The sequence below is a fragment of the Platichthys flesus genome, chromosome 19 (genome assembly GCF_949316205.1).
Source record: "Platichthys flesus chromosome 19, fPlaFle2.1, whole genome shotgun sequence".
Lineage (NCBI taxonomy): Eukaryota > Metazoa > Chordata > Actinopteri > Pleuronectiformes > Pleuronectidae > Platichthys > Platichthys flesus.
The window spans coordinates 14,224,969-14,251,592 of record NC_084963.1 but is presented as its reverse complement, the minus strand read 5'-3'; the positions used below and the strand labels follow the sequence as shown (position 1 = coordinate 14,251,592).

The following is a 26,624-nucleotide window of genomic DNA, read 5'->3' as shown; positions in this document are numbered from 1 at the left end:
ACTTTATAACACATACATCTATTTCCCAGCTGCAAGTGGAGGAGATGTTCCTGTAGAGAAGATATTAGTAATGAGCTGTAACAATATTTCACATATTTGACAGAAGTGGACACCTGTATCCAACAGGTTGGTGCGAAATAATAGGAACAGCAAAAATCCACCAGAGATTCCCCTGCAGCCACAACAGGGCTGATGTAATCGTCCTCACAACCTTCCACTGGATGCTGCCTACACCATGTAAAATACATAGAGCTCATTTATCATTACTCCCTATTATGGAAACGTCACCAGACATTTTCCCTTACATGCACAATCTGAAACAATGTATCACATGAGCCATTAAAAATGTATATTACAATGTTCATTCTCTGTTAGCAGTATTGTGACATCCCATCTCGTTGCATCGCATTGCAAGGTGCTCTTGTAATTGCGTTCTCCCCATGCACTGGGCACACACTACACAGATCATAAATTGACTAATGGTTTCTTCAACAATGGGGACCAATTGTGTTTCTGTCTCTGTCATCTTTATAATTAGCGCAGAGCCAAGAGAGAGCAAATTAAAACTTGAAGACCTTATTGCCCGTTTGGGCGATGATACCTACTGTGGGATAACGATTCTGCAAAGATCTAATTTCTCTATTGATTGATTTATTATTTATTGCCGCCGCAAATTCTGCCGCATTTTAGTGTAACTGTGTTAAGGCTGGAAGGTGGTGTGAGGCATAAATCTGAAAGCAAAAGCTTTAACCACCAGTTCAAATTTTCAGCACCATGGACAGAGCTTCAGCCACTGTGTCCCACTGCCCTATTAAAACCACACACCTCCGTAATATCCAGCTTCCAAATGTTAAGAAAAACAGCCCCGTTTCAAGCTTTTCACATAATCCAATGGGTATTGAATGATTCATTAAACTAAACGATTCAGAGATTTATTTCAATCCATAAGGGATCTATCACTGAAATCTATCATTTTATCTGAAAAAAATCTACTTCACCAGATTGGGAGATTCCAAAAGTGTCTCTGCAGCAGCACTATGTAAATTATTGGGGTCCACAACCATGGGCCGAACCAGGGTTCAGGTTTACGCAAAATTCCTTTTTGTATGACATACACACATATGGCAACGCCTGCGAGCTAGTTCTGGCAGGCAACTCGAGCTGCGCTGCGCCAATCATGCTACATACATCATGTGACATACATCATGAGACATACCTCAATCTCCACAACCATCTGTAATACACACCCACCTTAGGTCTGAACTGTTTAAAACTAAAATTGTCATTCCGCAAATGATCCATTCACACCTGTTATAAAAAGGTGGGTGTGAAAAGCCCTCTTAGATGGTTTAATTCTACAGGTGTCAGAATAAAAAAAATTGATACAATTCTGCATTAAGGTCATATATAGAGAAAAGTGGTGGATATATATTATATAACTAGAGTAGAAGATGCATCAACATTAGTATTTTCTTACTTCAATGGGAAACATGTCCTGTCCTAGAACTGAAGGAGAGCAGAAGAGTTTCTCCAAAACAGACGGATGATTCAGTTTAACTTTCACACCATTGTCAGGAGTCGACAGAGGTTTGAGAAAACAACAGCTGATAGGTGGCAGGTGTGCCAGATAATTACCCAATTGCATCAATTAGTCTGATGAGGCCACATACCTAAACTGTTTGTAAAGTAGGCTATAAATAAAACAGCGTACACGTCGTGTGAAGAACTGCAGGTTCTCACCGACAAAAGTGAGTCTGAAATTTTGAAAATATACTTCTGCTCTTTGGGTCACAACTTAAGTACATGACTGTGGCCTCATGTTTGCAGATGTGTGACACATACATTCCGGAGTCTCACTGGACCCCAAAAAACGTGCGTGGAATCTCTGTCACTTTATTATCCCAGGCTGTATGCTGTTCATGATCGGCCTTCACTCTGTGGCTGCCGATGTGAGGCAAACCCAACAGGGTAATGCCACTGGGTGTACCGTGCCTGGTTAAAAGCCGTCCAATGGGATGACGCCTCAGGCCTTTCTCTGTCTCACAGCAACACAGCCCAGTGGACCTACAAGTCATTCCTCATGTACAGTGAAAAAATTCACATCTCTACCAAGGCCAGTGGATAATGTGGATGAGATGGGCCCGAGGAAGCATGCTGATATCACCGGGGGGAGGTGGGGTTGGATGAATATGTGGTAAGATGGATGACGGACAGACCACACTGAAATATCATTTTACAGGATTGTGGAGTCTGGCTAACATAGTGAGGGATCACGACATTGGAGTGGAACACAGTGGCAGAAGGTCAGACATGTATATACGACGGGAGCCAGTGGTGTATGAATTATAAATCCGGAGGCAGGGGGACGAATTGAAAAGCAGACACACAGATCTAGGAAGGAGGAATCCAATCTTTCAAGTCAAGTATGCATACTGTATATGAAAATCACACCACGCATAATTTCTCTTACCATTGGAGCAGCCCTTCAAACGGCCCCCTCGTACTGGCGCCCTCTGCAAGTCGGCCTTGACGCGCGCCTTCAGGCCCACGTTCTCCTTCTGCATGGCGTTGAGAGCGTCGCTCACCGAGTTCACCACCTTCACCATGTTGATCTGGCTGTCTGACAGCAGCTGCAACACACACACACACACACACACACACACACACAGTGGGAAAAAAGACATATTTACAGTTGAGTTTTTCATATAAAAGTGAAGTGGCGTTGGGGTTTATGCTGTCTTTTACCTGAATAATTATAAATGGTGCATACATTTCATTACCTCTGATTATTAACCGAGCGTCTTTAAAACCTTCGGGCATACACGCGGCGCTTTCAATTTATTTCATTACGTTTAAAAACTGTTAAATTGTCAGCGGCAGAGTCCCCCATTCCTGCCCTGAATCCAAATGCTACTTGATACGAAGGACACGCGTTTGCGGAGTAATGAGGTATTTGTGGAGAGCAGAACAGAGCGTTCCAGGCAAAGAAACATATTTGTGAAAATACAAGTATAGCCACAGTGATATTACCGAGAAATCACATTGTCCTTGCGGCTGAAGAACAAGTGAAATACGTGACTTGCTCTTCTTCTGTTATATATCTGAGTGACTTGATGCACACAGTGATCCATGAACATGTCACTCTGAATGGATCACTGGTACCTGTTTTATTAAAACATTCCGAGCAAATCCGACAGTAACCACCAGTGTTCACAGTTTCATCACAGTGCATGAAGGGACTCATCATTTAACTGAAGGAAGCTCTACAGGGAAGAACCCTTAGATTTTATTTCTTCAAATTCTTCACAGCTTTTCCCATAAAAGGAGTGATAATTATTAACTGCCTCTGAAACTGTCTGCATGGATGGTACACACTTTATGGACGGTAGTGTACTTTTTTTTTCTGGGATTGATTTGAAACTGTGGCAGAACAAATTCATTCATGGAAAACACTGACAGGGCGAGATAGGGTTTACTAATGCAATAGTATGACATTTAGAATAAATACATAAAATTGTGTTTTTGAACTTTATAAATGTGAAAGAAAGTTGGAAATATAGTCTCTAGAGTTGTGAAATTTGGAAAGTCCAATGGGTTTTAATGCAAATTATCAACAGATTCATTTTTACAATTTAAAAACTCATGAAATCTAAGCTGATTTTGATTGTGAGAATTCAAATCAATGCATTGGTTTTGTGGTTGGGATTTCAAGTGTAAATCTTGTAGATGCAACTCAAATATCAGAGCACCATTGAACACACCAGCAAGGATAGACCCTAAAGTAGCTCCTTCTGCATGTACAGTGTGACATTGAAACATTTTTTTATAAAAAACTATCGAACATGGAATTAAAAGGCTGCCTGGAATATAATAAAATAATATGACTGCACTTTATATCTATAGTAACTAATTTTGCAGTTAATGGGCTCCAACATACACTTTACAACCACTGGTACGGTGGAGTCCTTTAGGGACCTTTAGGAAACACACAGGTGCAAAAATCGCATATAGCAAAGACACCACATGGTCCTTCGTCCCACAATGCACCCCGGTGAATTGTGTGAAGCACAAAGAGCCCGGTGGGAAGGCTGGTGATGAATGTGTGTGCTCGGATTGGCAGAGAGCGGGCTAACCTCTCTGATCTGCTGTGGTCACTCCGTTTCCTGCAGCCCTTTATGTACTGTTCCTCATGGAAAGGTCGTTTTCACACGTTGTCCTAGTTGGCTGACGCCTTGGTGCAGCCAGGTGTTGGGCCCCATACAGGAATACGCCATACTATTCAAGGTATGAGGAATATGCTCACACGTACACACAAACTAGCTTACTTTAGTCTCCACAAAAAAAAAAACACACACACACATTGACCTGCAGCGTTCAAAGTCGTGTATAAGGAGTCCATGGTCTTCCATCAAAGGTACAGCATGTGTGCGTAGCTATATTCAGCGGTTACAGCTGCGTTAGACACAAACTCCGGTGGCCTTTGTCTGGCCTCAATAACAATGCGACACACCTCTGAGGCATGGCGAGCTGCACTGCAATCACATTACATGGGCACTGGAGCTTTAACCCACGCACCGGACACGAACAAATAAGACACAGTATGTGAGTGCCCACGTGAAAGTACAAAGAAAAACCACACGTGCACAGCACACACACAACAGAAATGACCCGTTGTGCACAGCAGCGAAGCCGGACACAGCTGTTTTCTGTTCTCTGGATGTATCATTGTTTTGCAGGAACTTTTGTGCATGTGTGTGTGTGTGTGTGTGTGTGTGTGTGTGTGTGTGTGTGTGTGTTTATGTGGGGGTTAGGCAAACTTTTCCGTTGTTTTCTTGCAGGATTTGCTATTATTATACTGTTGGGTTTATTCTAAACTTTGTGTGTACCTTCCCTGCGTGCAAATTTATTTCCAGAGGTGTAATTTATTTGGTAAGCACACACTGTATGTTTGTCAGCGTGTGTGTGTGTGTGTATTTGTGTGTGTGTGAGAAGGGAGAGACAATAGCAGAGGAGTGTCTGCCATCTTAATGCTAAGCCTTGACTGGCACATCAATTAGGATCGCGGTGTAATTAGCTCTCGTTAGGCAGAATTTACATTGGCTCACAAAATCAGTTAAACCACAGTGCGAAACACGAGGGGCCTTTTTTTTTTTTTACGAGTCAGACTTTAAAATCCAGGCAAATCTAGGTGTTTATATCAGATCCGCTGCAGGCTCATTTTTTAACAAGAGATCCCTGTTCGAGCTCTACCTGATCCGCACACTAATATGCACTGCATCTGCACTCCTTTTTGATTTGTTGTGTCTCCTGTTTAAAAGCAGTTTGGGGGCTAAACTTCACTGCATTACACACGGCTGAATTATTTTTCGCCTAAGCACACGACAAGGTTTGCCTTTTTTCGGTCAGAATCAGATGTTCCGTGAAGTAAACAATTATCCCTGTGCGGCTGAGGTCACAGACCAGAGACGAGTCGCGAGGCAGAAACCGGCAAGTTGAGAGTCCCATAAAAAAGGGGGGGTAAAAAAAGTATTTCGGTCTCCATCTGCCTAACAGAACATCTTCACCTCTGAGACGAATGCTGTCCAGTCAACTGGAGCCTGCAGGAGCTAATGGGAGAAGTGAGAGGAGCCATCGAGTCACAGCGCTCCTCTCTTTCCTCTCGACTGGCAGAGCCCTCGCAAGTTGAAAATAATTTAAAGCCTCAAGCACATTTGTACAATTCCGTGGCCTCGCATATAAATCCAAGTGGCCCAGAGGTTTGAAATGTAATGAGAAAAACTTCAATCCACTGTACTTCCCCTGGACCTCTTTCAAACCCTCTGCATTGACAGGACATGTGCTATAATGGAAAAAATATGAATGTTTCTGCTTAATATTAATTTCCAGTTTTTTTGTGTTGTAAAATCTAATCCAGTTTGCCAAACAATTAGAGTAATTAACCATTTAATCACAGAAAATAATCTATTAACTATTTTCATACTTAGCTTGTTTTATTAAGGAAATATTTTTGGGTTTTGCACAGATCAGACAAATCAAATTTAATTTAAACCTTAAAATTTGGGAAAAATCTTTAATGTTTGGCAGAGACTGGACAATTAATAGATCAATTAAGACTATGAAACTGAACTTTTGTTTTATTCTGCAACAAGGGCAGGTCTCAAACATCCTGCCAGACTGAAATATCGATTAATGAATATGAGGCTTTAGAAACATCATGTGTCCAATGGATCCATCCATTAGCTATACTATTTATCCTTTTTAAGGTTATGGTGTAGGGGGTTTGAGCAAATCCCAGTTGACCTCGGGTGGGAGGCGGGTAAATCCTGGACAGGTCGCCAGACGCACAAACATGTACACCAACTGTCAATTTAAAGTGTCCAATTTGCATGTCTTTGAACTGTGGACAGAAGCGGGCGTGCCTGGAGAAATCCCCCGCTGACACAGGGAGAACATGACATCTCTGCACAGTAAGAACCCAGCTGAACTGGGATTCAAACCAAAAACCATCTTGCAGTCAGGTTACATCCACAGCCTCAAAAGATCCAGTCGAGCTGAATGTTTCGACTCTTATCCCCATCCTCTCTCACCGTGCTGCACTTTTACCATCCAGATATTAGATCTGTTTATTCTCATCCTGAACTTCATCTCTCTGTAGCTGTGTTTGCAGAAGCTCGTCTTCGTCCCCACCACCTCTTCTTCAACGGGATATTGGTGGCTAATTGTTCTCCCCGTGTGTTGTTTCTCTTATGCCAATAAGCTACAGCAGGATGTGGCACATTCTGAATTCAGAGGGTGAACTCAAAATACTGTCCTGGATCAACAGGACAACAAGGTGTCATATATTTCGTCAACATTCTTTCTTCTTACCCTTACAGATGTGCTTTGGGGGGGGGGGTTTACAGTCCAGCTGCACTTACACCAAATGTCAATAAACACTTGAGTTAACTTGTGGTAAGAAAGCAGCTCAGTGAACCTCTGCCTCAGTAACTGTATCCCTCTGATTAGAGTGCCTTGGAGATCCGAGGCATACAGGAGTTCTCTGCAGCACAGAAACAATGAATAAAAGATTACCCTAATGATGGACAGAACCTTCACGCATTAAGGGGAATGTTTTCATAGCAAATCTGATCAACAGAGTCTCTGATCTTTGATTGGGCGTTTTGATTTTACCCGCGTGTCGTTTAGTGGGGGGGCTAAGGGTCCAGCTGTGAGATTAAAGCATCATTAATGAAATAAATTGGTGGAAATAAATCTCTTACTGACCTGGTCTGACTTCACGAACACTCCCTCACGCATTCATCAACATGGTCTCTATTTTATTTCCCACTCAATTAATGTCATTATATTAAAAAAGAACAACAGTGATTCCTTTAATTGCTAATCTCATATTGCAGCAAAATATGAAAGGATGTTATTCATTGTGAAGGCAAAAAGGTAATTGTGATGATATTTCATATTTTTTGTAATACAAAATGTGTCAATTATAATACAAATTTCCTTTGTATTATAATTACAATATTGTTTATCCTTCAAAACAATGATATTCCTAATTCCTCTGAATTGGCAAGCTAATTCTTTAAAGCTACCGCTTTGCCGTGTTGAAATACGTTTCCGTATTGTGTGTGACTTTTATCTACTTCTATTGCTTTTGAAGTTGCGTGCATCACATCCCTGGTTAAAATGCTGCAACAAGCAGAGAATTTAACTTTCTTAAGTCCTCAAAGGGCTGTGTTAAAATGAAAAAAAAAACATTTTGAGATGATAAGGTTGGTTGCTCTACAGCAGCAGAGCTTTGCCTGGAAATCCATAGCAGCAGTTGTGGGTGTTGTTTCAAAGCATCAGTATTCCACAGGCACACAATTCAGTTTAAACTGCGACCCTCTGGTTCAAAGAAATCACTAAGTCATGTACTTCCTCCAAGACTTTCACCTTCTTGCACCCTTTTAGCTGAATGTCAAGTCGGACGTGTATGTGAGAGACATATAATGACAGTTGGACTTTTGCAGAAGAAGATCTAGCCCTTCCATTTTTTAAAGCTGGGCAAGTCACAACACCTCTGTGCTCATCCCATCAGGGTTCACCGTGCTGGTTGGAGCAGCAACAAGACGGCATTTAAACCTTTATATGTTATTTGTGCAAATAAGAAAAAGTTCAACCTGTTGTCATGAGAAAGGTGATCAGATCTGGAAACCTAGGGTTATTGAAAAGACCTTTTAAAAGAGTCAAGATAGGATTTAAAGATTCATATTGCGGTGCTGAGAAGAATTCACCGTTCTTTTTGTAAACACAAGGCACAGATCTGTTCCTGTCAACAAGCAGCCAAGCAAATAGCAAACGCTTTGTTTTTCAGACTTTGATATAAGTCACTGAGACACAGCAAATGTCAGTTAGTGATTGCTTTTTAAATGTGGTGAGTGATCTCAATGCACATGTTGTTTGCCTATTAGTCATTTGCAGGTGAGAGTTACTGAGAGGCAAGTTGGTGATTAGTGGGCTAATTAATTTATTGGAATTCGTTTTGAAAGCTCAAATCCTTTTTAAAGGTAAATACTGATTTATAGACTAAGGTAATGAAGGCACAAATTAACAAACTAAACAAACTAACAAAAAAAAGCGCTGCTAATGGATGCACTGTAGAAATGTGTGTGTGAATGGGTGGATGGCAAACTGTAATGTAAAGCGCTTTGAGTGGTCATCAAGACTGGAAATGCGCTAAATAAACACAAACCATTTACCATTTCTCCAAATGCTATGGCAGGAGAAATAGTGCAAGGTTACGTCCAGAAATCCGCTATGTTGCTGCCATTATCGTTTTGAATCTAAGGAGATCTGGTCATACGGTGTGCCTCAGGGTTCAGTTCTTGGGCCTATAATGTTCAGGAAAGGGAGGTTCCAAGAACCTAACGTGTTCGAACACGTTATGCCAAAATAATGAACAGTCCAAACTACAGCAACATGAAAATTATTTGAAACTGTCAAAAAACGGCCCCGTTCGAAGCATCATTTATTCACTTTAAAGTGTCATTATTCAAATGAGTTCATATCGTCCTATATTTATCTATCATTTAGATGCTTGCATTGTTCTGTATTTTGTAGAGAGTTAGGAATCCAGCAAAAAACAACATTGCGGGTGATCTGTCATGTCCCCTGTACTTTGAGTTCCACAGGATATAACAAAAGGCAATAACGAGTAACAGCATTATATCAGAGTTTAGATTTGGAGCTAACACCAGCAATATACCTCTCCTTGACTGTCACTCTGAAAACCTGAGTTCAATATATCGTTATATTCCACTTTGTACCTGGTTTCTCCAATCAGTGTGATTTATTTGAGGGCACATAGGTGTGCTTTGGTTTGCCTTTCTATTCTAGGCTTCGATTTATATAGAATTGAATATGCGTATTTTTGAAAAATCAGAACTGATTGGTCCAAAAGTCTTTGCAATCAGATTCTGCTGCCCTACACTTCGAGGACTTGCGGGAGGGTTTCTGTCTACGTGGCAGGGCTGCAACTGTTCTTCAAGGGGCTGTGGTTCACACAGACCTATTACTAACACCGACACAGTCAGCTCCATGTCATCGTATAAATCAGAAGTCCTGGCCACAGGTGGCCCATAGATCACACAGTCACACCGTGGTGTCTTGCAGAAACAGCGGATGTGCACGCCACATGCCTCGCCTCCAAAGACAAAATCAATCACCCAGAGTTTCTGGGCTGCTAGCGCTACCTCCACTTAGCCTCTGTGCCCACTGCACTGTGCCACCTACACCCCATTAACAGCAGTGCAGGGACTGGCCCTCGTTCTGCTTCCATTGTGCTAACAATCAGCACCCATGGCTTTTTTTTTTGCCCATGGAGACGGACAGCGTAGACCATTCGAGCGAGTTCCTGAGCAATTTCTAAACAATGTTCAACCCTGAGCAAAAGGCGCCTGGCTGGAAGAAGGCTGGCAGCTATGAAATGTATTTACTGCAGAATAGAGAGACTGAGCCAATTGGGCCAAAATTACGGGCATGTAGCGGAAAGATTTTCCACGCACATTAAGGAAATGTATCGTCGATAAATCAATGTGGACAGTGTGAAACTAAAGGAGGACGAATTATATTTTCATGTGGAGTCTAATTCCTCTGGGGAAACATTACGTTATCTTATTGCATTAATTGGGAGGTTTTTCTGTTTCTTCATGACGGGTATTTTCCCCCCAGTGACCTCATCTTCAATCACTAGACTGCATAAGTTATGTCCTATTGCACTTTAATCTCCCCTTCCCTGATAGTATGCACTGCGAGGAGAAATGAACATGGTGGACTTGAGGCTGGATTAGTGAATGATGGTGTTTGGATCTGGCAGACAGGAACACAAACATAGAGGAAACTCGCAAGTCCGATGAGCCACCACATGTCTGAAGGTGGATTGACAATCAATACATATCGATCGGTGTTCTACAATCCAGTCCTCGGGCACTGTACGGTCAATCACTTGGGAATTCAGTATTGAGTGTTGCACGCTGGATTCGGATCTTCTGTTATTACCTCACAAACCAATCACGTATATTTATTTAATTTCTTAAGTATTTAACTTGATATTTTTTGGCATAAAGAAGATTAGACTAGAAATACAAATATTTGTTACTGCACTAGAATTACAGAAATGCCCCTTTTTTTTTCAAGATCAATGTTAAGAGACTCAAGATTTACGTTATCTCCATTTTTTCTTTCAGGATTATGTCATTGTAATCTATAATCTTTTTTTATTACTCGTACATCTCAGTTGTGATTTATGTGAATCTGCTCGGACATTTGCTAGTGTACTTTTATTACCAATATGCATTGTGTTGTTAGATTGTGTGTCAGTAAACCGGTTTGTGTGTGTTCATGTGTGTGTCTCACCTGTATGAGGCGACCCTGCTCAGTCTGCAGCGTGTTCAGGTCCTGACCCAGGCTGCCTTGCCCCCTGCGTAGGGATTCGTAGTCCATTTTCAGTTGCCCCGCGTGTGCCGACAGCTTGGCCACCTCCTCAGCCAGGCTGACGAGCAGAGCCCGGTCTTGGCCTTTCACCGACTTCAGGTCGGAGTCGTGGTCGGTCAGCGAGTGGAGCAGCGACGTCTGCACGCCCTCCAGGCGCAAAAAGTTACTGTTGTAGTCGGGACAGTTGGGGTCGATGAAGATGTTGATGCGAGAGCCGTCGCCTCTCTCGACGGTGACCAGGGCGTTAGCTTCGTCCTGATTGGTGGAGATGTGGGGTAAGCCATCGGACATGGGCGGGGCCTGGTAGTGATTCATGAAGAGGATGGTGCCAGTCACAGTGACCGCCAGCAATACAGCCACAAAGAGGAGGATGGTACAGAGCAGGTAGCTGCAGCTCATCCTCTGTAAGGAGGGAGGAGAGAGGGAAGGGGGAAGGAAAGAAGAGAAAAAAAGGGTGATGATAAATTCATAGATGCGGAAACATAAAAACACAACACCTGCCTTATTAAAAAAAAGAAATAACTCCCATTCATCACTGGGGATATTCTGAATGAAAAATTGTCAGTGTTCAGTGCTATAACCATATTTCCATCTGTCAAAATGTAGTTTTAAATGATTTATGCAGCAACAGGATGTTAATGCCTGCAAGACCTCTCGAAAATCCAAATTCTCTAAAACTAAAGAAAAACTTCTGTCCCAACATTGTGCCCGCCAGTCGAGTGGCGGTGGTGGTGGTGAGCTGGATGGAGGATGCCGACCTGAGGCCATTCTGGTAAACATAGAGCCCAGGCACCACGGTTCTGTCTTTACATTTCATTGCCAGGAAGGAAAACAATAAAAAGCCTTGAATAAGCAATAGCCAGGAAGAGAAAGTAAAACTAAAGTGTCTCTCACAGCCAATAGGATGTGAATGAATGGACGGAGAGGAGCGTAGTCTTAGAGGCAAATGGCAGACCTCTACCGGTAACAAAGTCTCCATTAACTCGACTATAAAATGCCTAGATGAAGGCCCTTTATGATCTGGCACCATTTTCCCACTCAGGTCAAGAGAAGAGAGTGATATGGCCCACCTATGCATGATTAACAACGCCTATCCATCCCCCCTGACCGTATCTTCCTCCACATGAATCAGCAACTGATGTCTTTCTGATCTTTTTCCACACTGGAGGATGTTCTATGAGAATGTGTGGGCCGGTGTGCCTGTCAGTGTGTGCTTGTTATCTGTTTGTATGCGGAAGTGTGAGCAAGAGCGAGCTCATTAATATGTAAATTGGCTGTACAAGCACAGCCAGGCACACTAATAGACAGCTAATGGTCTGCTTTACGAGAAAGCTTTATGGTTCCTTTAATACGGGGAAAATCGATTGCGTTGTGCAGGAAATCCGCAGCCTGTTTGCCCAATAGTCTTTGTGAAGAAGACATAAAAATAAAAGTTGCAAGTGGCCAAATGATTATGTGGGGGCGGAAATGTGCTATCTGACAACAAGTGTGAAGGGAATACGCCAAACATTGGCTTCCAATTTTTTAGCCCACATGGTCGACAGTACACGTGGAGTGTTATGTGAGACCCGGTGATTTATTCTCACACAGGCCTCACTTGTATCCTTCCTTAGTCCAGCACAGGCAAATGCACACACAAAAAAAGGGGGTTCATGTGAGGCCCGGGGATGTTTTTTTTTTTTTTGCTCACATCAGTCCCATCTGTACCCCCCTTGGCTTCATTCATAATCCACATGGTCAGACACGTACGGGGCCTGGGGCCAGTGAGCAAATTTTGCTGAGCCTGGTGAGTCACTGCTGCATGCCTGTGCTTTTTGTGTGTATGTGTGTGTGCTATGTTCACAAAACAGAAAATAAGATGTTTGCTGTGATTTTTATTTTTTAAATGTAGCCCACGAGACAAACAGCACAAACTTGGTGAATACAATAACATATAAATTGGGTAGACTACTACAATAAATCTTAATTGTGGACTGAAGAGAAACAACATTTTGTGACAGGATAATTGCTACTTTTTATCATATTTCGCGTTCTGTTAATAGAGTTAATATGTGTACTGAAATAAAAACTAAGGTTCTAACATCCACTAAGCACATTGATTAAATATGTGCATTATTGTTTTTCTGCGACAGCCAGCTCCACTGTGGCTGTTATTTTTCTGGACACCGCTACTTAAGCACTGCCACTGGAAACTGTCCCTAGGCTCTGTTTGTCCAAATGGTTTGGAAACCATTCACAAACACACACATACACACACTTAAACACATACGGCATACTGACAGTGCTCTCCTGCCACATACACTTCCAACACGTAACACACACACACACACACACAGTTTGAATGCGGCTCTTTGTGCCAAAGACTTGCAACAGACAGCCGAGCGCATTCACATATTGCACATGAAAAAACTGGAGCACTGCTTTGTCAGAACCTTCCCACTTCTCCCTGTTTTCTCACCCAAACACATCATCCCAGAAAAGCACTACCGGGGAGTATTGCTGCACATCACAATTTTTTTGGGGTCGCCTCGCTCTAACTCAACATGGAGACCCTGACTGCACTATGAAATCCCTCCTTGCATGTCAAACAGTGTTTTAGTGGGTTTGCTTTTTTTTTCCCACGTGTGAATGTGAGTGCAGGTGCAGCCGAGTGGTTTTTACTTGGCTTGGCTGTATTTATGTGTGCATAGGGATCTGTGTGTGGGTGCGCTCTGCATAATGTGTATAATGGCCTCACTCTGCAGAATGGCATCTATGTTACATTAGAACAGTTTGACTGAGCTCTGTCGCCAGCGGGCCAAGACATCAGTGGAAGCCATCATCGGCACTGCTCTAAATTCATAGCAAAGTGAATGTTAGCATACTTAATATGGGGAAAGATATACGCTGGCTGTCTTTATTCTGACAGCAAGACACACACGGAGCTGGCAGACATCTGCATACACTCTGAACAACTAAGACAAGAGCAGAACATATTTCTCATGAAACTTTTTAAAAATCCACTGTAAACTAGACTAAATTATGTCCCCAGATACTAAACCCATGCTAAACTTAAAGGAACAAAGAGGTAACGGTTCGGCCAAGTGGAGTTACAGAGGTCCTGCAAATATAGTGCTGGTAAAATGGTGGGTCAATCTCTGAAACTTGATCAGACATCAGTATCTAAAATCACAGAGACCATTTGTTGAGAAAAATGTATTTGACGTGTACTTTTACTGTTTAGTCTGTCCTGAGTCCCGTTTGCTAACATGGAGGAGGCAGGATTTACACTTTGGGTGGGGGCTGTTATGGTGGTGCCCAGGTGCCACACAGCTGATGATTCTAAATTGTTTTTATAAAAAAAAAAAAAGATCTCCCTCTCAACCTCCTTTGGGGGGTTGCATTGTCTTCCCGAAACTCTGGTCCTCTGCCAGAGGGCAGGGAGTTTGAGGGTTCTGCACAGTATCTCAGCTGTTCCTAGGACTGCGCTCTTCTAGACTGAGGCTTCAGATGTTGATACTGGAATCTGTCTGAGCCATTCTATCTTTTTCTCTCTCTCTCTCTGTGTGTGTATATATATATATATATGGTGTGGAGGTTGATCAGAGAGCACCACTAGGTGAACAAGAAAGAAGTGATTGGCACAGCTGAGACTAGTTGGACAATGGGCTCTCCCTGGAGTCAAAAGGCAGAAGCGGTGCTGCCACACAGAGCAAAGAGACACATGGGAGACAGGAGACACACAAGGAACACACATGATTAGAGACACTGAGAGACTGAGCAGCAGTGCCGATGTGACAGCTGAAATAGCTGGCATGTTTAAGTAGGGGTTTGATTTATGTTTTCACCTGTGTGTACAGAATAAAAATATGCTGAAAAGCAACTGGTTTGTCTCTGGCTGTTGTGGTGAGACTGCGGTGGTACACTCACCCCACACCTTCGGCTCTGCTGAGTTCAACAGAATAACACAGACCAATAGGTCGACACAGCATTTCCCATTAAATACCTAGATTGAACTGTTGTTAGTTTTAGTCTTTTTATTTGTAATATTCTCATACACTATATAATATTAATGTGCATACTGATGGTTTTAACTATTGCTTCATTGTCGACCTACATGCAGCGCTCTCTGCCATGCTGTCACTCTCTCTCACACCCATCTGTCTGTCAGACAGGTCATTTGTAACACTGGGAGAAATCTCACCCTTTCACCCTTTTAGTGGTCCGTCAAAACATCCATAACGTTGTTTACCATCTTCTGAAGGTAGAATCAGCAACACATCCCCATGATATGACCTTAGTCAAGTTACAGTGGGACTCATATAGCTGAGACTCAGGAACCCAAGGGGAATATGACCTGTTCAGATGGTGTCCCAGTTCGTTGTTTATTTTTCATTGTAATAATCTTTTTGATGCTTAAGGGTTTTTACAGTTAAAGCTGAACCGCTAATGTATAAAATAAATCTTGGTTGTTGTACTAGTGTGACAGCTGCTCTCAATATTTGCTTGCCAGGAATGGTCTAATATTGTATTTGAATGAAGGAACAGGCCTAGGGACGATCTTTTGTGCTTCCAAAAAAGAACCAATCCACTTTTTATGAGATCAGACTGACAGAATGAATTGAATGAAAAAATAATGTTAATAAGGAGTGTGGTTTTTTCTCCCTCCCTGGTCGGTTAGAGATAAAATGCAAGAAGCAACTGGCTTCATGTCCCAGCGGTAAGCTCTCGATGGGGCTCAAGAGTTGTAGAAGAGTAATGACACAGAGAATAGGATGCAAGTAGCCTTTTAACACATAGTTTTTTTTTAATGAGTCTCTCAATCTCTCAGCAGGAGCCCATTCAGTAATTAGTGTCTGACTTTCATATCCCCTCCTGTCTCCACTCATGCCACGACATAGGATTTTCCTCTTTTAAGAAAAAGAAAAAAGGGGAGGGGGGGGTTCTGATGATGAAGAGATAGAAGGGGGGGGGGGGGGGTGATGGCGCTCTCCCACGCAAGAGCATTGGCAGGCAAGGGTCGGATGAAAAGGCTTTGTCTGTTCATTGGGTGAGAAGGAAACCAGCAGAAATCTCGCAAGCTCTCTTTCATTTCTGAACACAAACTTACACACACACACACAAACACATATGTGGACACAGACTGATGTTCACACAGGAAGACATTCAAATTGAAGCTGGCCATCTAGTGAACATAAAACATCCTTGACTACAAAACATTGGCACATAGCACTTGTGATTCTCAAACTGACAATTTTCAAAAAGAGTTTTTTACCAATCCCATTTCCTTTTTCCATTTCGTTCACCTCGAGATTGAATTCCACATTCACATCAGTACTCAGTGGGTACCTTCTTCCCACATTCTGCCAGGCTCCTTTTCCTGGTACAGCCGTGATCACTGGGCACAGTTCAAAGAATCTGCAGGGCCTAATCCCATAATTCTTGTGTGTTTGGGTCCTCGCGCGGAGGTTGAGCCACCGCCGCTGCTCGGTGGCAAAATGAAATGTGTAATATGCAATAATCCTCCGCACTGCCAACACCGAAGCGGTGGAAAGAAGCGGATTGTGACGAAAATCGTCATCAGTTAAACCAAATCTCCCCCGCAAGTGAAAACAAGTTCAGGGTGAATCCCTGATTTTACTGGGAGGAAGGTGGTGGAATACAAAGACAGGACGACATTTAAAGAACTTAATGAAGGGATTTCAAATACAAAACAACATTTCATCAATCCAGTCCCTCCATTTCTTTTCTGTTTGATGTTTGCTGTATCCTGTACAGACATACAGCTTGACAGGTGTTCCGATTAAATCCTACGCCAATTTAAAAAGTAGTGGGTTACAAATCGTGAATGTATTCCAGAAGGGATTACACCAAAGCAAGAAAAGAAATGGAAAAGAAATAAGTAAGTGCTAAGTACTATCTAGTTTGGTCCATTTAGTTTGATGCATATCCCATTTATTAGGATGGCTGCACTCGTTGTATAACCTATACCGCAGCCAGCCACCAGGTGGCGATCCCGACGCTTTGAGCACCCATGTCGTCCATCTTACATAGACAGCATATGCTCTATATTCAGTTTTCACTATTATGAACAGAAAAAAAACACAGAAAACCCAATAGGGTCAGTGGACTACTGGCACTTGACAACATAAGGGAGAAATCCAGTACATAGACTGTCCCAGTAAACAGCTGAACTGCTGTCAGTTCTCATTTGAACTTTATTTAACAAACCGTGACCACAAAAGAACACGCTACAGTTCTACAAAGTTTCTGTATAAGCTTTATTTATAAATGTTTTAATTACTACTTACATGGAAAAGTTGTAAAGAGCAGTGAGTAAATGAGCAGTGACTAAATGCTGTGTCTCGTTTCCCAATAACTGGCGTAGGAACCAAGTGATTGACAGCAACTACTGTCCAATGGGTTGAGGTCTTGATGGGGCTGCATGGCCAAATTGCCAAACTTGAGGCTACATAGTGTCAGTTCACAAACCTTAACCAATCACAACTGAGAGATGAATAGTGACACGAAGTTGGTACTGGGCTTTTTTACAAGTTAAAATCACAATATTTTTTATTAACACTGATCTCATACATGGCCTCTCTACAATCTAACTGATGGAAATCTGTCATATCCTTTGAGTATTTTGACAATTTTAACAATATGACATCAATTGCGAAAAGTCTCAAATGTAAGTGAACATAAATTGTTGTGCAAAAACAAAGCATGCGTTAAGGAGTGCACACATGCATTCTCGCCTGTGTGTGTGCATGTGTACGTGGTGGATGACAGGGCCTTACCTTGGCCGGGGTCTCCCTGGCAGTATCTGAGTCAGACCAGCGATGTTTGAGCTGGGAGGAGCTGGGAACACACTCACAGAATGTCTGCGTGGGACAAACAGACAGGGCCACCAGTGTTGGCGTTTGTTCAAGTCACATGTGCAGTCAAGCATGCAAGCACATGAGCACAAACACACACACACAAACATACGCATGCATGCAAAAAAATCCCACTGAGAGACAGGGTTTGGATCTGATGGGCAAGGCACAGCACATTTTCAAAGCCTTATGTAATATAAAAATCATTGTTAAGGAGAAATGGTGCTGGCACCGATAAACCTCGACTACCTACACACATAATTGCACAATGACTAAGACAGATCTGAACAGGCATCTGTACATCTCAGAGGTATCATTGAATTCAATAGTTTATGACAGGCTCAATGCATCTTCTCAGAGAAAGATTTGCAAATCCTCAGTGCACGGATCCGATCAACTAGAAATAAAAAGAGAAGGAATAAAAAGAAACGAGTATTTCCCTGAATGCTGAGTGGGTTCAGGAGGTGTGGAGGAACGCGTTCTCATATGCACGCAAATGTAGGCGTTTGTGTGAAAAATGTGAATTGCTCAGTGTGCAGCTCATATATACGTGCTTTTGTCCGAGTGGTTGTAGCAGCTGTACAGATAAAAGCAGAGTAATTATAAAGGTGGGGGCTTTGTAAGTGCACCAGGAGAGCACATCATTCCGTAACCTTAAACACTGCCTGCTCCCACTGTGGAATTGCTCAATTAGCCTGGGACAACAACATCAACACAAAAGCACACACACACACACACACACACACACACACACACACACACACACACACACACACACACACACACACACACACACACACACACACACACACACACAACTGGCTAATTTACAATAGAAGGCAGCAAACACAAGCAGTTAATGTATCAGAATGTGTTCTCTATCAGAGAACACATTTCAGCTGACTTCTCAGATTTCTTAATTCAACAAAAAACTGCAACAAATGAATACAACAATGTGGTTCAGAAGAAAACATTTTTTTTATATCGCTGAGTTGCTTTGTGTGGAGTTTAAATCTGGTGAAGTTTGACCTGCAATATTAACATTGCATTTGCACACATGTGGCCAGGGCCTTGGGATTGGCCGAGTGCGTGCATCATCAGGACCTTGATACTGTGGCTCCACCCCCTGAACACTTTCTTCACATTTGATTTCTTGTTAAAATCACAAGCATACCATATTTGTTTGTGAGAGAGCATGCACAGTGTAGATGTGTGTGTGCAACTGTGTTTTCTTTTCAGTTGTCAGTGAGTGAAATGCTGTGTATGCTCATCACACACTGATTGTTGCGATGGCTCACCGGCAGTTTTCCCATTGTTTTACGTTCAAAGATTCTTTCTCTTCCAGAAAGAGAGGGGAAAATAAGAAAAGTTGGAGGGAGGAGAGAGACGGGGCGAGATTCGGGAGAGGTGAGCTGAATTCTAATGAGCAGCCTCGGGTCACTGATAGAAATCTGTGTCTGTTCTGCCTAAAACATTGCAGCTGCCTGTGCTCCCAGTCCACAGACGAGCCACACAGCTATCATTACTAAATAAACACACGCTACAGTGAAGCGGCTAAACAAACTAACAAGTCCACGACGCCGTAAACTAAATTGGAATTAATATTAATGCGTTAAAAAAACCCGCCGATGGAAACAGAAATGGGCACGAGTGTTTTCCTGCTGCTGTGAGGTGAGCACACCTGTGCGCCATTACGGAGCCAAATGGTACAGTGTGTGCTTGCTTTGTTGCAGGAGGGGAATAGATACAAAAACATAACACACACACAAAAAAAAAAAGCACATGCGCACAGAACAAAGATGGTGTGTTGCAGCTGCTTCCCACTCAGATCACTGACACACTGCCTTCCCATTACTCTGAGCGGCACGTATCGGAGCTTTAGTTTGTTCACCCCCTGCCTGCTAATGCTCACATTGGGTTTCTTTGCTGCCTGTGCACACACACACACACACACACACACACACACACACACACACACACACACACACACACACACACAGCGACACATCAGTATCTGTGGGGCTGCTTTTTGGCAGTGGTCCCGGCACGGGACATGACTGCTTGGCAGTGTTTGTCTAGTCCTAATCTGGCTCCGCAAGCTCCGCCATTGGAGAGGATTTACACTTAATAGAATATTTGAGCTTTTTATTGGTCGGACCTTATAGGCAGAATCATATCTGATGAGCCGCGTCTTAGAAGACAGGAAGAGCTCAGGCTCATCCTGGACACGACTGAACGGATACGTGCGCTCTTTGTCGAATGAGCGTACCCCCGTGTTGGCATGTGCGTGCACGCGGACTGAGGTCTTAGCGCCATCTAAAGCTCTTTTGATTGATTTAAAGTGTTGTTCTTAGAACATATTTGCTGAATACCATTAAGTGTGAGTCCCTGTGTGGGTGTTTGAATGACAAGGACTTTAGCGAGGACTGTTCGAAACCGCCGCACTAAGCTGAAGCAGTAAAAAAGGCTCTGGACATAATAACTTGTGATTTTTACTGATTATTTAACACAGGGGAAACCTTTTCCCAACTCAAGGGCCATTTACATTTTTACAACATAAGTGGGCCGAAATAAATTACTGAACACATGTTTTTTTAACCATTTTTCGTGTCTTTGTCCTAATTTTTTTGTGGTTGAGACTTTAACCTTTGCGATTTCTAATATATCTTTCTGAAGTTCCATTTTTACCATGGTTTAAAGCTCTAATTGAGTTGGATGATGTCTGTTGGTATGTGAAAATGTACATCAGGTGGAGGGGGGAGGTGTCCATGTTTGCAATAGGCTCTGACATAAATAATCACAAGCAAATATTATTAGAATTTGCATCGCCCTGCAGAAAATCTGCAGCTTCTCATTTTTAAACATGTGCTGAGCGTCACTGTCGCCAAATAATATATCAAACATGCAGCTGGTGGTTCCTCATATCAGCTGTAACCGTAATTAACGTGATGACAGGCCTAAATTAAAGTTTGTGTTCGTTTGTGTGTCTCTGCGCACTGCTGTCAGTCCTCGTCAAAGATAGTTTGTGAGACGCCACACTGTGACACCGCCGTACAACCACCAGTGTGCTGTGGGTTTCTGCTTTGCCAACAAATCCAGCAGAGTGTAACAATGAACTATGGCTGAGGATGAAATAGCTTAACTAAATATATTTTTAATCAGTACCAGTTAATGAAAATAAGTGTGAGCTTAAGTCTTTACGGCTTATTCTAGCTGTGTCAGATACATTAACTCTTAATCAGATTTTAAGTACCATAAATAACCGATGTAATGGGATCAGGGCCCGAAAAAATCTTGATCAGGACATGACCCATAAAACACAGGATTTAATGTTATAGTTTATATATATTAAGTTATAGCCTGCATGGGATTAGACTGTGTTACTTACTTTACTTAATTTACTATTCCACACTAACCTGTCTAATGTGATGGGTGGAACTGCTTACCTTTGGTGAGACATCTGATGTCAGATGGTAGTGATCATAATGCTCACAGATAGCTTTGGTCAAATCAGTTTACTTTGGTACTTTGTAAATTAACATGGGATTGAGATAAAAAGGGAAAAAAAAACAGTGGACCTGACTAATTGTTATATTTAAAAGCCTATTTAGGGGACATATATCTATGACTATGACTGTAAAATTTAGCGGCTGATTGATTTGATTTATGGGAACTATTGGGCCTTCGTGGTGGTTTGTGCTCCAGCTGTAACCATTTATGGAGGTGAAAATAAAATAATACTGAAAAGCGAATGGTTTGTCTCTGGCTGTTGTGGTGAGACCCCAGTGGCATCGAACACTGACACAGTGGCGCCCGACGCGGGGCTCCACGCTGCCAGAGATAAACCATTGAGAGTGGATTGGCCAACTAGTCTCAACTGTGCCAATCCCCTCTCCCTGGTTCACCAGGAGGTGCTCCCTGAGCCTCCTCCACACCAGTTCGCCAACATTCGGTGTCCCAACTTATATAGGATTGTAGTAAATGGTTACTTGTTGATTTTAGGTGGTGGATGACAGAATTGGATTTAATTTTCAATGATAGTATTCAAGAGTGACCTCTTACACCAATGGCCACCTTTACAATTTCAGTCAGCCATGACTATGATCATATAGAAGTGTACTTAGCATGAGCTAGTTTATAAAACCACTGCATTAAACAGATGAAGCAGACAACAATAGAGCCAATAGAGCCACAGTGCAGTTATACCCAAATAATATTTGAACCTTCACCACCCCCTTCATGAAACAAAATGGAATTCAAACAGCAGCGGCAAACAGAAGAATTCTGCATGCACTGCTGAATATGATGAGGTGTTTACTTTGCCAGCATCTGTATTCTGTTCTGCAGACCACAGAGATTTGGGGTCTGGTTATTTTAGAGGACACTGCCGTTGAGGATTTAATGGGCAGCATGGCAGCTTTTTACAGACTTCAAAGGGAATATTCCCCGTACGGCTAATGGCTGATGACAGAGCTGGAGACTTTTTTTTTGTTGTTGTTGTTACTTGGCCACTGGCTCAGAAATAACAGTTTCCGTGTAGAAGCTGGGACACGGCGGTGATTTGGTAACAAGACTAAGTATCTTAGATAATATGTGACATCCAATAATGGCAGCTCCGTCGGTGCTCTGTTTTTCATTTCATCTATTCAGATTGTTTTTACACCTAATTCTTATTTTCTTTTTGGTAAAACAGAGTGACTTACTTGTTAATAGTCACCCGTGAGTGTATCTATGAGGATGGGTATTTCAATTTCTATATTAACAAGATAACACCTTTCTTAAATCAGCTCAGAAATCAGCTATTTCAGAGGTGTAAACAAATTATATTTTAACACACGTTACCGAGACTTAACACATCCAGACGTGCCACACTTACAACGGGAAGGTAAATTAAAGCCCCTTATATAAACCATGGATAGACACACAGCTCCTTTGGCTAAAGGAGATGTAAGAAAACCAGGTTTCTCACTTTATTTAGCAGATCTACTGTATATGTGAATCTAAAGCTGTTTTCTGACATGAACAGAAAATTGGATCCGGACAATTCCCAGAGTTTGCCTTTCAAATATGAAGACATATTTCAGCGAGAGATTTCCCGAGTCAGTCACCTTCACGTCAACAGGAACATGTCTGGAAGATTTAGGTTGGGGGCGGAGCCCGGGTAGAGCATGGAACGAGAAAACATGGCCTATCAATTCTCATGCGTAAATCAAATGTCTTTGTTTATGCACATTGACACTGGCAAAGGGCCCCTTCCATATGGAATCCCATCCACTTTCCCAGTTGACAGCTTCTTTGGCCTCTTCTATGTGTATGGCACCTGAGATATTTGTATTCTTTAAGTTTTGTGTCCATCATGCATTAGATATGTCATCAAATGTTTAATGGTCTGTATTTACGTAGCACTTCTAATGTCTTGATTACCACTGAAAGTGCTTTTGCAGTATGGATTTTGCCATTCACACACACATTCATGTGCAGCATTTTCTCTACGAGAACCACAAAGCAGGCAGAGGCAATTTGTTTTGTTTGTCTGTATCTTGCCCAAGGACACTATGGTATGTGTAAGGGGAAGACTGGGATCAAACGGACTAATAGTTCGAGAAAGACCCGCTGATCCACATCCCTCTCTGCTTCCAAGCTGAGAACAACCCGCTGAGCCACAGCCTGCCCAACACGTCCATTTGCATGCTGTGGATTTTCTGGAAATGTCCACGCTGTATTCTCACATGGACTCAATCTGACATTTTCCAGACATTTGACCAGGGATCTGGCAAAAAACATTCCGGAGAAACTGATTCAGACCTTTGTAGTCTCACATAAAAACACCTCAAAAATTTCCGAGGTACAAACTTTTATTCTATGTCTGAAAGCAGCTGGAATGTCTAACAAGAGTCAAAGCTTCCTCAAGTAAACCTCCTGTGCAAAGTCAACGAACTGCATCAGCTCCGGCGTGTGCATAACAAACGGCGAGAGAAATGCACTTCACCTTCAAAATAAGACAGCATGCGGAGAAAAAAGGGAGGGAGGGACGGGAGGCCTGCAGGAGACCGGGGAGATGAGTTCAATCCTAAGAGACAAATCACCCGCTCTACCCTCCACTGCCTGTCCTTGGAGCTCACACTGCAGTCGCCCACACACACAGGGAGTGAGTCTGTCACCCACTACCGTCCCTGAGACGCACACACACACACACACACACACACACAGGATCGCAAAAACATACTATCACAGCAGCAACTATTATAAAGCACACAATTACTATGAGGTCAGAATGGCTGCTTTGTGAGCGTGAAGTGAAACTGAGAGATTGAAAGAGGGCTTTCTCTTTTGATTGGGTGTTTTGTTGCCTCTCGTCTCCCAGGACACGGACGACGTGAGACTCCTCTTGCTGATGCTCCCTTATCTATTCAAGCTAATTTATTAGAGGCTAAACATGACGAGGCTCCAAACATCTCGACGTTTAAAATGCTGCGTGTTTCTACTAATCGTTACAAGTTTTTTTATCCCTGTTCCTTTTGATTGCCCATTCCCCAGCTACTGGTCCTGCCATTCCCACCCATGTGAAGACGAAAGATCTCTATTTGAATTTCCTGCCCTGAGGAATTTTTAACCATATTTGCTTTTTCCGCTTATTCTTCTTTCCCCCCCATTGCCCTCAAATAGAGCTGGCTAAATAAGGAACTGTTGCTGCTGTGGGCTTGTATAAGGCCTATTGAGACATTGACTGTGATGTCGGGACTTACAAATAAACTTGACTTCCTTTGACTGGAAATTAAACTTTCATGTGCAGGATGCAGGCCAAGTGAGGGGGGGTTCAGTACCACTGCATGACATGCCAAAAGCAAAAAGCTCAACAGTGCACACACAGTCAGGATGTATTCTAATGGGAGCTTATGAATGCCAAGGCAGCATCACTGTGGTAGTACAAACTTGGGTTGGGTTATTGTAGACAACGGTGCTTAATCTTTTCTTAACAATAAATACAGAAAAAATAGACAAATTTAAAGTGTTATATTATATTAACTATAATATGTGCAAAATCGTCATAAATCCAATAACGCAATAAATGAACACAAAATAAAATGTTCAGGTAATACTGCCAAATGCTCCAACTCCAAACTTGGAATCAATTGTCTGCCCTCCACCAAGGCAAAGGAAGCCCACACTGCCAGCTGATGGGCTCAGCAGGGGGTGCACGGTCACACATACGCAAATACAAAAAAATTAATATTGGCGGTTCAACAAACTCCGCACGAGTAAACAAATGATCCTGGGGCCTTATTCGTGGGAAAATACGAATGTGGTGTGAATTCCGCTGGAGTTTAACAGGAGGCTAATGTTGCGTGCTGCCAGAGCCAGGTAGAGAATGTGTTGCCACCAGAATTAAATGTAATGTTAACCTGACCCAAGCAGTGATGATTATGTGCGACTATTACAGGATATAACTCAAGCGCCAAAATGAAGCAATGAAATCCACGGTGGTGATTTGGTTCAGTGGATACCGGCTGGAACCCAACTCTGGAAAAAACATTCCTATTAAACAGTGAGAATCCTTAAGAACAGAACAACCATCTTGCATGTGCTGCTTTAAAACCCACCAACAGGGACGTCTTTATAAAGGAGCTTATTCTAAGATTAAATAGCAAGGAGTTAATAATGATGCTATTCGCTTTAGCTTTGTCAAGACGGATTAAAAATGATTCTCATCATCACATCGTAACTTCACAGGCTCACATCCATCTCCTCTCCCCTCTACTTCTCTCTACTCCCCACTTCTTGTTCTCCTTTCGAAACTGCCGGCCACTTACAGTCCTGATTGCAGCTGCTGAGCACACTTAAGTGCACCGGCGGAATCATGCGAGCACAGGATCTACAAATATCTTGGAGAGACATTTGTACACACACACACACACCTTTATGCGCCGCACACGCAGACAAACGCAAAGACACGCCATTAAAAGACAAGATGGATCTCCGCCCCACAGCCTTGCTATTTTAATAGCAGTGCGATAAGAAGGCGGACCCTCCTTCTAACTGGCAGAAATGAAGAGCCTCTCCTTAATGTATACATTTGCATACATTGCTGTGTGCAAACTACACACTCTCTCATAAATAATACATGCAAGTTATGGCTACTGGTGTCTGCACTTCATGGTGCCGCTACCTCGCAGGATGACTTATGGTTGCAGCTCCAGCCGCATATCATGGCAGCGTTACGTGAGTGCATTCATTTGTGTGCCTCTGTCTGTCTGGGACTTTGTGGCCATCTCTCTCCTCGTGTGTGTGTCTGTGAGGGCGGGCGGCGGATACCCTACAAGTTGACAGTTTGACCTTGGGAAAAAGAGAACCGATTTTGATGCTGATGGTGGGAGACAAACGTAATGTCTGCTCATTTGCTCGCACTGTTTGTGAATATGTGTGTGGTGTGTGTGTGTGTGAGAGTGTGCAGGGGTGAGGGTTTATATGTGCAGTGCTTCGTTTATGTAAAAAGCTGCATGTATTTGGATTGTTGCATGTGCGTGTGTGTGTGTTTGTGTGTGTGTCCATGTACGTGCACAGCGTGACCAAAGGATGTGTTGGTCGAGTGCTATCGGGTGCTAAGTGCTGCGTGTTCAATCTCTCCCTGAGGGGAGGTCGAGCTGCAGCGGGTGTAGGCCTTCTAAGGTCGTGGGTTTCTGTAAAACTCAACTTTCCTATCGTGGACTCAAGTTGTTCCGTCACAGCACAAACAAATGAATTCCTTTATGAAGTGGAATACCTCACCTCTCCTCCTCTGCGTTCCATCCTCAATCATCT

The 26,624-nt window shown here is 42.7% G+C and overlaps 1 protein-coding gene across 2 annotated transcripts in view; it reads right to left on the bottom strand.

The window, feature by feature from the left end:
• Positions 1–26,624, bottom strand: part of fibcd1b (fibrinogen C domain containing 1b) — a 107,143-nt gene that overhangs the window by 61,823 nt on the left and 18,696 nt on the right. The window contains exons 2-4 of one of the 2 annotated variants that reach the window (XM_062412218.1): positions 17,748–17,831; positions 10,891–11,370; positions 2,471–2,630 (exon numbers count right to left, since the gene is read on the bottom strand). In XM_062412218.1, coding sequence (XP_062268202.1) covers positions 2,471–2,630; positions 10,891–11,370; positions 17,748–17,831 — 724 coding nt within the window. The remainder of the gene's footprint in view (positions 1–2,470; positions 2,631–10,890; positions 11,371–17,747; positions 17,832–26,624) is intronic. The other variant, XM_062412219.1, reaches the window with a different exon arrangement.